Source organism: Aphelocoma coerulescens, chromosome 3 (assembly GCF_041296385.1).
Source record: "Aphelocoma coerulescens isolate FSJ_1873_10779 chromosome 3, UR_Acoe_1.0, whole genome shotgun sequence".
Classification (NCBI taxonomy): domain Eukaryota; kingdom Metazoa; phylum Chordata; class Aves; order Passeriformes; family Corvidae; genus Aphelocoma; species Aphelocoma coerulescens.
Genome location: NC_091016.1, coordinates 73,872,803 through 73,885,609, shown reverse-complemented (window position 1 = coordinate 73,885,609; position 12,807 = coordinate 73,872,803). Strand labels below are relative to the sequence as shown.

Sequence of the window (12,807 nt, the reverse complement as noted above, 5' to 3'; positions counted from 1 at the left end):
GGAGCAAAGCCAAACAAGTTTTGTTTCAATTGTATAGATCAGTTTTGAAGCATGCTTTTATTCTGTAGAATATGTTCAAAAATTATCAAGAACATTTCTTCCCACTATTGAAGCCTGATTAGCTGTACTATACTTTATTTTCTGAAGTTTCCTGGAAAGAGTTTCCTGGAATGTGAGATAATTCCTTCATTTCTCCCATGGGATGGACACAAGCACACATGCACACACAAATAATAGTAAAAAAATATGTGATGTGTATCAACTGTGGAAACAAACACGCTGCTCCTGGTGTGTACTTTCATGTGTGCACGTAAAGGAAATTGACCTCAGTAAACAAGGCTGTGTTCACAACAAAAAGAGTAGAGAGGGCTTGGGAGGGCTTCCTCTCCTGAGTGGTGGCTAGGAGACAGCAGCCCCAGCATCCAGAAGGTCCACACTGGTTACCCATTGATCCCTTTCTCTGCAGTGAAACTCCTGGTGCACTCCAGAGAGCCAACTTGCCTCATCTGTCTCAGGCGAGCCCAGATCCGGTCACCGTGCCACCCAGGTGCTGGCTGCTTACTGCCCGTGCATTTTTTTTTTGTTACATCAGCAAGAGTGGACTTCCATGGTCTCTTTCATGTCTTTCCCTGCGCCTCCAATCCTCCCCCTCCTCCTCCCTCAGCTCTGCGCTCTCCGCCCGCAGAGCCCCTCCTCCCGGGCTGCCTCCCCTCCCTCTCCCCTCCTCTCGCACAGTCAGAGGCTTGAAAACTTGTTATAAGCTCTCCCAGTGTTCCAAGTTAGAAAAAACTTTTACGAGGTATCAGCACTTTTCTTTCATTAGTGGGGAAGGAAGGATGAAAAATACAAAACAGCAGTAGACTTTTAAAGTTTAAATAGACAGGTCTGAGTGCCTGAGCGTGCTCTTCCATTTTAGTTTAACCCTCCAAAGAAGTACACTGATCCATTTTCACTGCTGATCAGCAAGGGTAAGTTGAAAGTTTTCCTTTTTTTCATCATTTTGTGTATCCCTTTTTCTTTTCTGAAAACACTTCTTTTCTTTTCTTTTCTTTTTTCTTCCTCCCCCCCCCCCCCCCCACCCTAAGAATTCTGTGTTATTGCGTTGAGGGTTGAACTTGTTTAAAAACACACATCTCTAAACAGCGTACATTCTCTTAAAGTGCTAAATTCCAGCTCGGAGGAATTCTTTGCTTCCTTTTGTCATAGTTCTATACATTTCCAGAAGTGCTACACTTTTACAACTTGTAACCTTGTTCCGCCGAAGGAGGAACTGCACCGAAGTTGTTAGTGCCGGGCTGAGCTGCAGACTTGTTGCTGCAACAAGCGATCGCTCCCCTCCGCTGCTCTCGGACTAACTCAGCTCCTTTAAAGAGAAAGCCGAGGTGCGCTTCGCTCTCCTCTGTTGTACCAAAATTGCATAAGAAGTTGGTAACAGGGAGATCTTGCCCTGAATGCGTCCCATTCCTTCCTCACACGTTTTGCTTTCATATGGAAATCCTGATTGATGCCTGATAGCTTGAGCAGAGCAAGGTTCTTAATTAGATGCCTTATTAAATGCTGCAGCTTCTGAAGTGGTGACTTTCACGTGGTCTTCCTGATAGGTTTTTTTCCCCTTTTCTTTTAAAATAGATGTGATAAAATCCAGACATGGCTTATGGATTTTTAACCTGGTTTGTATATAGTTACTCTGTTTTAGCAACCTCAGGGAGGGATTTTAGCGAAGGAATGTGGGATATCATGATATGCCTTACCACGTTGGCAATGTCTGTGAAAGCCTTGGGTAGATATAAGCGAAAGTTGTCTAGGAAGGACTGTACATAATCCCTATATGACACATTCCCTGTATGTTACCTTGAAGACCTAATTGCCAAAATGCAGAGAAAAAAATACTTGAGCAGCATCTCTTGGAGAACTAAAAACCTTTTTATGTTGTGAGACTTGGAGTGATTCCTTGTAACAGTTGTTGCCTGCTGCTTGCCAGTAGTTAAAAAGCAGCACGAGGAAGGAGAAAAAAGCGCCTTCAGCTGAAAGACAGACGAAGCACAGAATCTATCTTATCGAGTAACACACGAACAACAACATTGTGTGCTTATAAGTGTCCTCATATTTTGCCTTGAGATAACCAGCAAGCCTCATGAAGCAGCATGTTTCCTCTGAGGATTTCTTTTTCATTTTTGTACGTGATACTTATGACAAAAAAAACCTGATAATGAGGACAAAAACGGGATATGGACACCTTTTGCCTGATGGCCCTGTGTGCACGCGTGTGTGTGTGCGCGCATAGGGAGCGAGTTAGAGGACTTGCGTGAAGCTTTCATCCTGCCATTTTTAACATCTGGACAGCACACTGCGCGGCAGAATTTAAGCCTCTGGTCTCTGGGATGTTTACTGAAGTGTTTCCTTCAGAAACTTCAAAGCCAAACACTGGCGCTGACCCACAATACCTAACAAGCATTTGAATGGGAGAAAGGCGAGCAGCAGGCTGGGTTCAGGACAGGGAAGAGAGGGATGGACACAAGGGATTTCATTTGCGACATGAAGCTGAATGCTCATACACACAGGAGCGCAGACAGATTCAACACTCTAAAGTTATCTCAGCTCTCATGTTATGCAAGCCCAAGAGATTAATTTTATTTGTCTCTGCAATGAACCAAGGCCAAGGATTCCTGTGGGTATGGGGAAGGTTAGAGGACATTGAGCAATGCATCTGTTTCACTAGAAAGGTTGCTCTCTTTCCCCCAGCCTCTGGTATCTCCTTCCCATGTTACTCACTGAATTTGTCTCATGTAGAAGCACCTGAGCTGTTGTTTGTGCCATTTATGTGTTTAGACATCCAGATTTCAAGATCCTCAAGCAGGAACATTAGAGGGCCTGAGGCCCCCTCAGGGAATTCAGCATTCCTTCCCTTAATTCCAAAGTGAGTCAGGAGAAGGATGAATCTGGGCATTAACACAGAGGGTAAATCTGGCTTGTACAACTAGAGAATGTCTAAGAAAATGATTACAATTGCTTTTGCAAATATTTTTTATAATTAAATGAGGTGGGGAGGGTACAGCATGGGAGAGCCAGAGGCTATGGGGTAGATCTGGTAGTGACTGACCATCAGCAGTACTGGCAGACAAAGGAAAAACCACACTTGTGACACTTTAAATTCTAGTTTCTGCGACCATTTTGTGCGTAACCTTTGTCCAGTGGATGAAATGAACTGAAGCTCATCTGCAGACCTATATATGAACTACACCTTCTCAAGGGAATGTCTGCAAGGCATTCACTTATTTTTGTAAGATTTCGAAAAACTAGCTTTCCCTATTCCAACAGGTCCAAACCCAATGAGTTGTACATCAACTGCTTTTTCTGTGATGCATGTTACTTTTGGGAAATTCTCAAGCTGATTTATGTTCAGGGTCCAGAGCCTTCTCTTTTGTAGTCTATGTGTGTGTGAGCACAAATAAAAAGATAGAAAAGGTTGGAAAACCAAAGCTTTGGCTGGTTTCCCAATTACTTCAGCTGCATCATCCCATTTTAGAACCCACTCTAACCCTTACTGTTCTTCCATCCACTAGCATCTGACCTTCTAACACTGTAGTCAGACCTGGGACATTACCACAGCACTGAGTTTGCATTATCCTTCTTGGAAAATATGAACCAGACGACATGATGAATGCCGTCCATTAAAAATAGTTCTAGAATTTCTTAATTGTGGCTTACAAATCAAATGTCTTATATATGTGGTCATCCTAAACTCATGCAGATGAATGCTGTTAGATCTCCTGCTGCTCTATGGATTTTTTTCCGGTCTTTACCCATACACAGTAGGACCTGGAAGAAATCCATCTTTTAAAGACTGGTATATTTTAATGTTAGGCTAGCATTAGTCTGCCTCAGAGAAGGTTATGATCCTGTAAATTATTAATCAATAGGAACTCATGAAACGCACATACTCATCATCAGCCATATTCTTAAATTCCTGAAGTACTGAATTTGTATCATTCAAACAGGCCAGCCTGTGTCATTCAGTGGACTCATTTAAGGTAATTGGAGGTGTTAAAACAAGCTAAAGTCCAGAATGCTAAAGAGCTAATTTTAAAGGTTATCTGCCAACCATTTCAAGCTACTTACAAAGCTAGAATACTTAAGTACCTGTTTGACACAAAACCTCTTTTTATACCTGGTAAACAGATTTGTAATCAGTTAATAAAACTGGTCTTTCAGTGCCCTGAAAGTAAACAAGTTAGATCCGGTGAATGAATTTTCTCTACAACAAAGCAAAGTACTGTGTTTCATAAAGCAATGGAATCCACTTAAGAAAAGGAATAGTATATTTGTGCCACCACAAGGTTATCTGATTAACAGTACAATGTTTTGAATTGATGTGGGGTTTTTTATCACTGGCAAAGGCTAGTGTGTAACTGATCTCTTTTTTAAAAAAGTTGCTTTTCAGAACTATGTATGAGTAATTCAAGCATGGAATGTTTCCTCCTGGAGTTTATATTGCCAGCGGACACAAATGAAACTTAGCAATTTTGCATGCTGAAGCAAATTAAAATATAGGTAGTAAATTCTCCAAATATTGCAGGTGTGGGATTAAGTAGGTCAAAACCAAAGTAAATCATATTGCATTAATGAACCAGAGAGGAGCATAATTAGAAAACAAACAACACGCAACTGCCTAGAAATAACATATCGTCTGTTTTCTTAATCAGGCTTTAAATCTGAAATAACATTTAGACAGTAAAAAAGTACGTTGAGTCTGAGGAAAGTCTGTTAACCCAATAGTTTCTAGTCACTGGAAAGCTGGCTAATTAAATCAAGAAGCTGTTACTTGAAAAAAGCTCTTTCTGTCCACTTGCACTTCTAGGACATGGAGCAAATAGCTTTCCTTTAAAACAAACTTCACATGTTGTATAGTTACAGGCTGTTCTCTGTTTTAACAATCCCAGACTGAGGAGGAACGTGGTCACATTTCATTCCAGCCTTTCCAGGGACCTCTGCACTTCTCTGCCTGACTCCTTCTCTGCCGCCCCAGCCCAAAAAGACAAACTCACTTTTTCTGGGAAGGATGAAAGCTGAGGATGGCTGAGAGGATGTGTCAGAGACAAACATGCTCTGTGTGCTCCTCCCAGAAGAGACTTCAAGTTTGAAAAGTTTGAAGCAGGCTTGATCCTTTGATGGGGCTTTATTCATGAGAAGAGCTAATTACTTGAGGAAGGGTCAACAGGCTGCAGTGGGTGAACTTCAGAGCCAGCTGTTTAGGCAGATGGAGGAAATGGCCCTGGGATATTTTTCAGGGGTTCAAAGATAATTGGCATTTCAGAGCTATCAGAGCGAGTACTTTTAACACTCATCTCCCATTACTCTCTCAGACTCGGGTGGCAGGAATGGTGTGTTTTTATTTGGCATCTATTGTTATGTTTGAGTTTGCCAGATTTATTATCTTCTGTTTCCAGTGACTCACCACTTCTTGCAAGCAAGTCTCCTTGGTGCTAAAATTTCCTATTTTGTGAATTATCCAAAAAGCGCTTTTTCTATAAAGGACCTTCACTAGGAAATATGACGCAGTGGTGAGGAAATCATTTGGACATTATCAAAACTGTTAATACCAGGAAGGGATTACTCAGCATCCATGGAACAAATATCTATGCCCAGCAGCATTCCCATTAAAAGGGAAACTTCGTGATTATTTTTCCTTTTAAGTTCCTGATTTCACATGCTTTTTCATGTGGGGCAAGTTAAAATGTAAGTTTTTATAAGATTGCCATTCTGCAGTTGATAAAAGTCTATAGTGAAATTTGTTTTTCCTAGGAATCTAGAACATCAAGCAAACCATTTCATTTCTTTTATATCATCATGCATATTTCCAGATATCCTGAGAAACTGCCTGTGTCCAGAAATGTGCGCTTTAAAACTCAAGTCAGGAAAGACAGTTTAAATTTGCAGTGTTCAACACTTGGAATGCAAACTGCAAGCCAGAAGTCGCCTTACAAACAGCTTATTTACCTTTTTTTTTTCTTGCTAAATCTTTTCCTTTCAAAACAAAGAAGGAATTTAAATACAAAAAGATGCAAATACAAACCTGAAACTCCAATGAATTAAGCAAATCACAGATAAACAGGAAACCAGTTCCTCCAATATGGTAACATGATCTTAGCTGTGTTTCATGTATTTACTATTTTCAGTTCCTTCATAAAACTATAGGTAAAGAATTCTTACTTTGATGTTTGTGACACAAATACTAGTGTACAAGTTTAATTTAGACAGCAAATATTTTTTCTGAAGTTGAGTAGAGTATAAACTTGTCATCATTAGGAACTATACTCTTAAATGTGTTACACTCTATGAAGTGATAGGCAAGAACTCAGTTTAATATTGCTGTGTAGGAAAAACTGCATGTATTTTGCAAAGGGAGAATTTTGTGTATGTGACCCTAATAACATTAGGTTACCTATGGTATTTAGGTTATACTGTGGTTTGCTTTTTTGTTATCTGAAAGAGTGAACATAAAAATTACATTGAATGATAAAATCCACACTGAAACTGAGAAATCTTTCGTATATTCCTAGAATATTTAGGCAGTGCTACTACTTAGTTCTACGCCCTGCTTCAGCTGTGTGTCACAGCTGTTTTCCACCTGAGGCAGATGTAGGTCATTGAACTAAGGCTGCCACCAAGGAAGCTGAGCCAGCCACAGTGGTCACTGAGGGTTGTCATGGACTTCTTGAAAACTGGAGTGAAATTAGGAACTTTTTCCATTGTGCTCTGAGACATTATACGTTACTTTCTCTTTTCAGTTTCCCTAACTTTCCACTTCACCCGCAGACTAACTAAAACTCCAGTTTCTCTTCAGATCATGTAAAACACATTGATTATCACAAAGGTGACACCACTGCTCTATTAGCATTGATCAGTGATTTAGTGTATCAAAGGTATTAAAGCTGTGCCTTAACCCTTGCTGTTTTTTTCCTTTGTGTCCTTGTTTAGCTAGCATCCTGTGAAGATGGGTGATTGGAGTGCCTTGGGAAAACTTCTTGACAAGGTTCAAGCCTATTCTACTGCAGGAGGGAAAGTGTGGCTGTCTGTCCTGTTCATTTTCCGAATCTTGCTATTGGGAACAGCGGTAGAATCTGCTTGGGGAGATGAACAGTCTGCATTCCGGTGTAACACTCAACAGCCTGGTTGCGAGAACGTCTGCTATGACAAGTCCTTTCCCATCTCCCATGTACGCTTTTGGGTTCTGCAGATCATATTTGTGTCTGTACCTACCCTTTTGTACCTGGCACATGTGTTCTACGTAATGAGGAAAGAAGAGAAGCTGAACAAAAGAGAAGAAGAGCTTAAGGTAGTTGCAAATGATGGTGTGAATGTGGATATGCATCTCAAGCAGATAGAAATTAAGAAATTCAAGTATGGGATCGAAGAGCATGGCAAAGTAAAGATGCGTGGGGGACTGCTCCGTACTTATATCATCAGCATCCTGTTTAAATCTGTCTTCGAGGTGGCTTTCTTGCTGATACAGTGGTACATTTACGGGTTTAGCCTGAATGCCATCTACACCTGTGAGCGAGACCCATGCCCGCACAGAGTGGACTGTTTCCTCTCCCGTCCAACTGAGAAAACCATCTTCATCCTCTTCATGCTGGTGGTGTCCTTGGTGTCTCTTGCCTTGAACATCATTGAGCTTTTTTACGTGTTCTTCAAGGGCGTCAAGGATCGTGTGAAAGGGAAAACCGACCCTTACTCCCACAGCGGTGCCATGAGCCCTTCCAAGGACTGTGGCTCCCCCAAATATGCTTATTACAATGGCTGCTCATCGCCGACCGCCCCTCTGTCTCCCATGTCTCCCCCAGGGTACAAGCTCGTTACTGGAGACAGGAACAATTCCTCCTGTCGTAACTACAATAAGCAAGCCAGCGAGCAAAACTGGGCCAACTACAGCGCGGAGCAGAACAGAATGGGGCAGGCTGGTAGCACCATCTCCAACTCGCACGCCCAGCCCTTCGACTTCTCCGACGAGCACCAGAACACGAAAAAACTGGCGTCAGGACATGAGCTGCAGCCCCTCACCATTGTGGACCAGAGGCCTCCCAGCAGAGCCAGCAGCCGAGCCAGCAGCAGGCCTCGACCTGATGACCTGGAGATCTAAGCTTCTTGCTCTAGTACTTGCTCAACTATGAAACGACGTGCATTGGAAGATGCCGTCAGTGCTGATCTTGTTCCAGTGGAGGTGGTACTTAACAGTCTCAAGCAGGAGATTTTAACAATCATTAAAAAAAAAAGTAAAACAAACAAGCAAACAAACTTTTAAAATACTTGCTGGTTCTTTGGGGGGTGTGGGGTTGGTGTGGGGTGGTACAGTACACATTGATATTTAATGTAGCTGGTTTAAAGAATTTAAATACTAAAAAAAAGGAAAAAAGATAGGTAGTACTAAGGTAAAGGGCTGTTTTTCTAGAAAGGCTGTAAATATCTGAGTGTATGTGTATGTGTGTACTATCGTGTTTGTTTCTAAAGAATCTTCCGTAATACTAAAACCCAATAATAACTGAACTCACACTTGTCAGGGTGAAGTGCTACCTGAAGATGAAAACATTTTTCCTATTCAACATGCAAAAAAGTCCAGGATTGCCTCTGATCATTTCCCTGTCAAGAACATTCCATTCTTAGAAAGTGCACTTTGAAGGTAAACTTTCCTACGTGGTCCTCCGGGTTGTCGGAAGGCTCCTGTGAGGACAACTTACAGTCTTTGAGTCGTTCAGTTCAAATTTCAGGCATGGCCCACCAAGGAATACTTCAGTCACCTGCTCTTCCAGCCCTTCATGCAGGTGTACTTTGTGATGTGCGTAAACAGGACGGCTCCACACACGTGGAACCCGCAACGACACAGTCTTGCCCACAGCGATGCTTGTGTCCTGCTACTCATGTAGAGTGTCTTTAGTATTATATAAAACACAGTTTGCTGCCACTTGCAGATTTAAGCATCAAGACAAGCAAGCAACTGCCTTTAGTGAATTTTATCACACCTTTATGTGTACTAAGAGTGTACGTATGTGTGTGGATGTGGAGGTAAAGGTATACACAAAACACCCTCAGAAGCATAGGCTGAGAAAGAAACGCACACAGGTTACTTGCAGTTGACACTTTCTCATGGATATTGTGAACATGTGGGCCACTATGGTGTTTACATTCTCTGGTTCCTTCAATGTAAGTGAAGCACATGTCGTTATATTTTTTTAATTCTATAAAATATTTTCCATGTATCCTAAATGGATGCTCTTTTAAAAATAAAAAAATTTAAAGGGCCTAATCCTGGATGTCTTGCTCTGGAAAATCACTCTTTAAAGTTGTTGGGAGTTTTGCCTCAACAAAGTCTGCAGGATCAAGCCCAAGATGTAGCGAACCATGTTCTTGCTGGCATGAATGATTTTCTTTTGTAGAAGTTAGGGGTGGAAAAGACCCATTAGGTCATCTAGCCAATCTCCCTGATAGGTAATAATGATGCTTGAATGATAGAAGATGTAGTACTGTAAGCAAGCTTTAGTCTTTTATGTGAGAAACTTAGAAGAAGTGCTTTGTGCTGGATTAATAATAAAATATGCCTACATGGCTTTTGCAGTAACTGGTATTTTTCTTGTTCTAAATATTCATATTTACTGAACTGCAATGCCCACTGAGTTTGACAGTTAGGTCTTTCTAGATGGCTCTAGCAACTTTAGTGTTTACAGTTAGATTATGTTTGAAATGCAAGTGAAGTTGAAAGGATTTTTAAAGAGTACAATTCTAGCTAATTTATTTGAAATATATGCTAAAGAAATCTACCAGTTTCTTCAAATGCATAGCCTCTTAGCTGAACACAGATTGACCAAGGAAATACATAGCTTGATTTCATTTTGCAGCAACACAGATAAATTGTTTCATTTAATACATTATATTAATTTGTTTGACATTCCATGTTAAACTACTGTTGTCTTCAACTTCATTGCATGTATGCAACCATAGTTTGTCGGATCATGTTGTCTGGAGAACATTAGTCAATAAAGTTTTAATTTAGTATAAATACATTTTCTAATTGTCTTTTACTGTTTCATATGTCCGTATATATCTTTAGTTTCAATCTGATAATCCAAACTCATTCCTCCCTTGTTCATTTTTCCCTAGTCACTCTGCATTTCAGAAGCATCCTTTCTTTAATCCATCTGGATTTACTTTGAACCGAAATTCCACAGCGCCACATTCAGACATCCTCACAACAACTGGAAAAACAAGCATTGTCTCTGCCACTCCTGAAACAAAGTAATGTTCAGCATGAAAAAATCTTGCCATAAGTCTCAGAAAATGTATATTTATTTGCAAACTATTATAAAAATGACAGTACTAAAATACTGTCACATAACTTTTCAAGCAATTTTTATTTATTACTTAGAATTAACATTATGAAATCATTGCATCTAATTTACATTTCCACATGTAATCAAATTGCTCAAGTGACAGTTTCAATTTCTGGAATTAAAACCTTATTTCTTCAAACTCAATCAGAGAAAAGTACTGATTTTGATAAGGCTGACACTTAGCATATTGCCTCTTCTCCTTCACCTTTTAGGTCCCCATCCCTAATAAAGTCTTACAGTGCTTGGCGTTTCAGCATTGGACTCTAAATGTAAGGTGGTTCAACTCCTTTTTTTTTTTGAAAAAATCAAAATATAATGGTCATGCAATTATCATAAAAGTTTCTACTTTCAAATTTGCTTGCTATTTTAAGTCCAAATTCTTTCCCTTCTTATTAGTAAAGATGGGGAAAAAACAGGGTAGTGGAAGTGGATTTACAGCTCTGAGAGATACTACACAAGCACCAGCACACGGAACGACTCCTTGAAGTTTTTCTTAAATAATAACAGTGAGTCATATTTAAGCTGGCTTGTCCTAGTCCATCTGTACAAACTGAAGGGCATTCCAAGCACTTTGTGAGGATCATGCCCTTGGAAAGGTGGATGAACATTGAAGCATTCAGAGAAAGGCTCGCCCTGAGATAAAATGTAGTCTCTCCTAGACAGGCTGGTTGTCAGGTATATCCCATGGGGCATCTTGCACAACTGAAATAGTTTAGTACTTCAGTGCCAAGGCTCTCTGAATGATTTTTTTGGTGGTAATGCATGTGTGTGCGTGTTTAGGGTAAAGACATTCCAGAGGCCCTTTCTCCCACCTAGATTTGTTTCTGTAGACTGCATTTATTACACACTTCAAAGTAATCACAATTTTGTGTGTCATTCATCTAGTTCTTTATGTGCTTTCTCCCAGTGCATCCCTGCAGCAGCATTTGCTTTGTCTGCAGATGACACAAAATAAGCTGTGATACAATGCTAGCACTCAGCCTTTGTAGAAGGATATGTTAGATACTGATTTCAAACTGGAAAAGATGCAAAAAAACACATTTCTGAAGGTAATTAAAAATATAAACCCAAAATTCACATCCTGTTAATTATTTTTAAACTCTGTTTATGTTTTGTGTAGCAGTATTTTGCAAAAAAGGCAAATCATCTTAAGGCCTCCACCCCGTCCCAGTAATTTGAAATGTTTTTAAAGAGTAAAGTTAGAAGGAAAATTTACAGACAGCCTCAAATCTATATGCATATCATGTAATTTCAAGATGTTTTAAATACAGTGAGCACACACTGAAGGTTATTTCCTAATTTAGAAATTCAATTTCCATGTTTAAAGTGGAAACTACAGTAACAGTTTGAGAACCGGAACAAGTTATGTGAGCGTACCTGTCGCACCCACTGAAATCCATCATTTTTAAACAATGCACTTGTGTCACTGGTCCAGAACCACATTACCCACATCTGTCTGCAGCACTCCTGTGTTACTCAGCGGTAGCACCCTGGCTCAGCTGTGCACTATCACCGTACTGCCTTTCCCTCAGACTTTCTCTACAGCTTGTTATTGATTAAAACAGAGAAAAAAAAAAAATAGTGATGTAGGGAGTAGAATTTTTCAAGTCAGATGTAGGAGTTCTGGAGTTACCTTGTCTGGTTATACCAGAGTTCTGAGTATGTCACATCAAAACCTCCTCCAGTTTTGGTGGTGGCTGTTTCTATTCTGCTGAGACAGAACTACTTTTAATTCTTCTTGTAATTTTTCCATGATTACCACTTCTCCCTTTTCAAGAATTTAAACAAAATAGGGTAGAAAATAGGATTTATCTTCCTCCTGTACAATTTTTTATTTCTATTTACTCCTAATCCAAACCTAGAAGGACTGAGCATTCTTCTGAGCTTGACATACATTTTTAATGCACTGTATTATTCAAATAGTCAGATTTACCATAATCTCCTTGAAGATGTCTTGTCTTTGATGCTGTTCACTCCAGCCATTTGCAGTTAGACCTGCCAGAGGATTCAGATGACAGAGGTGGGGTGCATGGCCCTTGAGGATTTCTCTGCCAAAAATCCAATTCTTTGATGATGCAGAGTACTCCTTACATTACTTTTCTTTCTACTGTCAACATAGACAATAAGGTCAGAAACATAAGTCATGCCTGAGAAATCACTACCTAGATGTGTTATCTGCCTCAGTTCTATGAAACTATTTGAGTGTCCTCCATTTTATTTTAGCTTATTCTAGCATAATAGCTCCAGAAACATGGGACTGTAGAATGATCTCCAAAAAGAGATGACTGCATTTCCCTGACTTAAATAATGTTTTTTTGACTGTGCCCAAGGACATATTCACACCCAGACCCTGTCAGTCCTGGAAAGTTTGTCAGCTGTAAATTACATGATGCTCGTCCATCACTAGATTGAAACAGGAAGAGCT

At 40.1% G+C, this 12,807-nt stretch overlaps 1 protein-coding gene across 1 annotated transcript; it reads left to right on the top strand.

The window, feature by feature from the left end:
- Positions 1-411: 411 nt before the first annotated feature.
- GJA1 (gap junction protein alpha 1) lies at positions 412-10,055 on the top strand. Its single transcript, XM_069010889.1, has 2 exons — positions 412-968; positions 6,979-10,055. The coding sequence occupies exon 2, from the start codon at positions 6,995-6,997 to the stop codon at positions 8,138-8,140; it is 1,146 nt and encodes a 381-aa protein (XP_068866990.1). The 5' UTR covers positions 412-968; positions 6,979-6,994; the 3' UTR covers positions 8,141-10,055.
- The last annotated feature ends 2,752 nt before the right edge of the window (positions 10,056-12,807 follow it).

What these genes read in the sequence shown, in the direction of transcription:
- GJA1 (XM_069010889.1), top strand. Translation starts at nt 6,995, where the DNA reads ATGGGTGATTGGAGTGCCTTGGGAAAACTTCTTGACAAGGTTCAAGCC.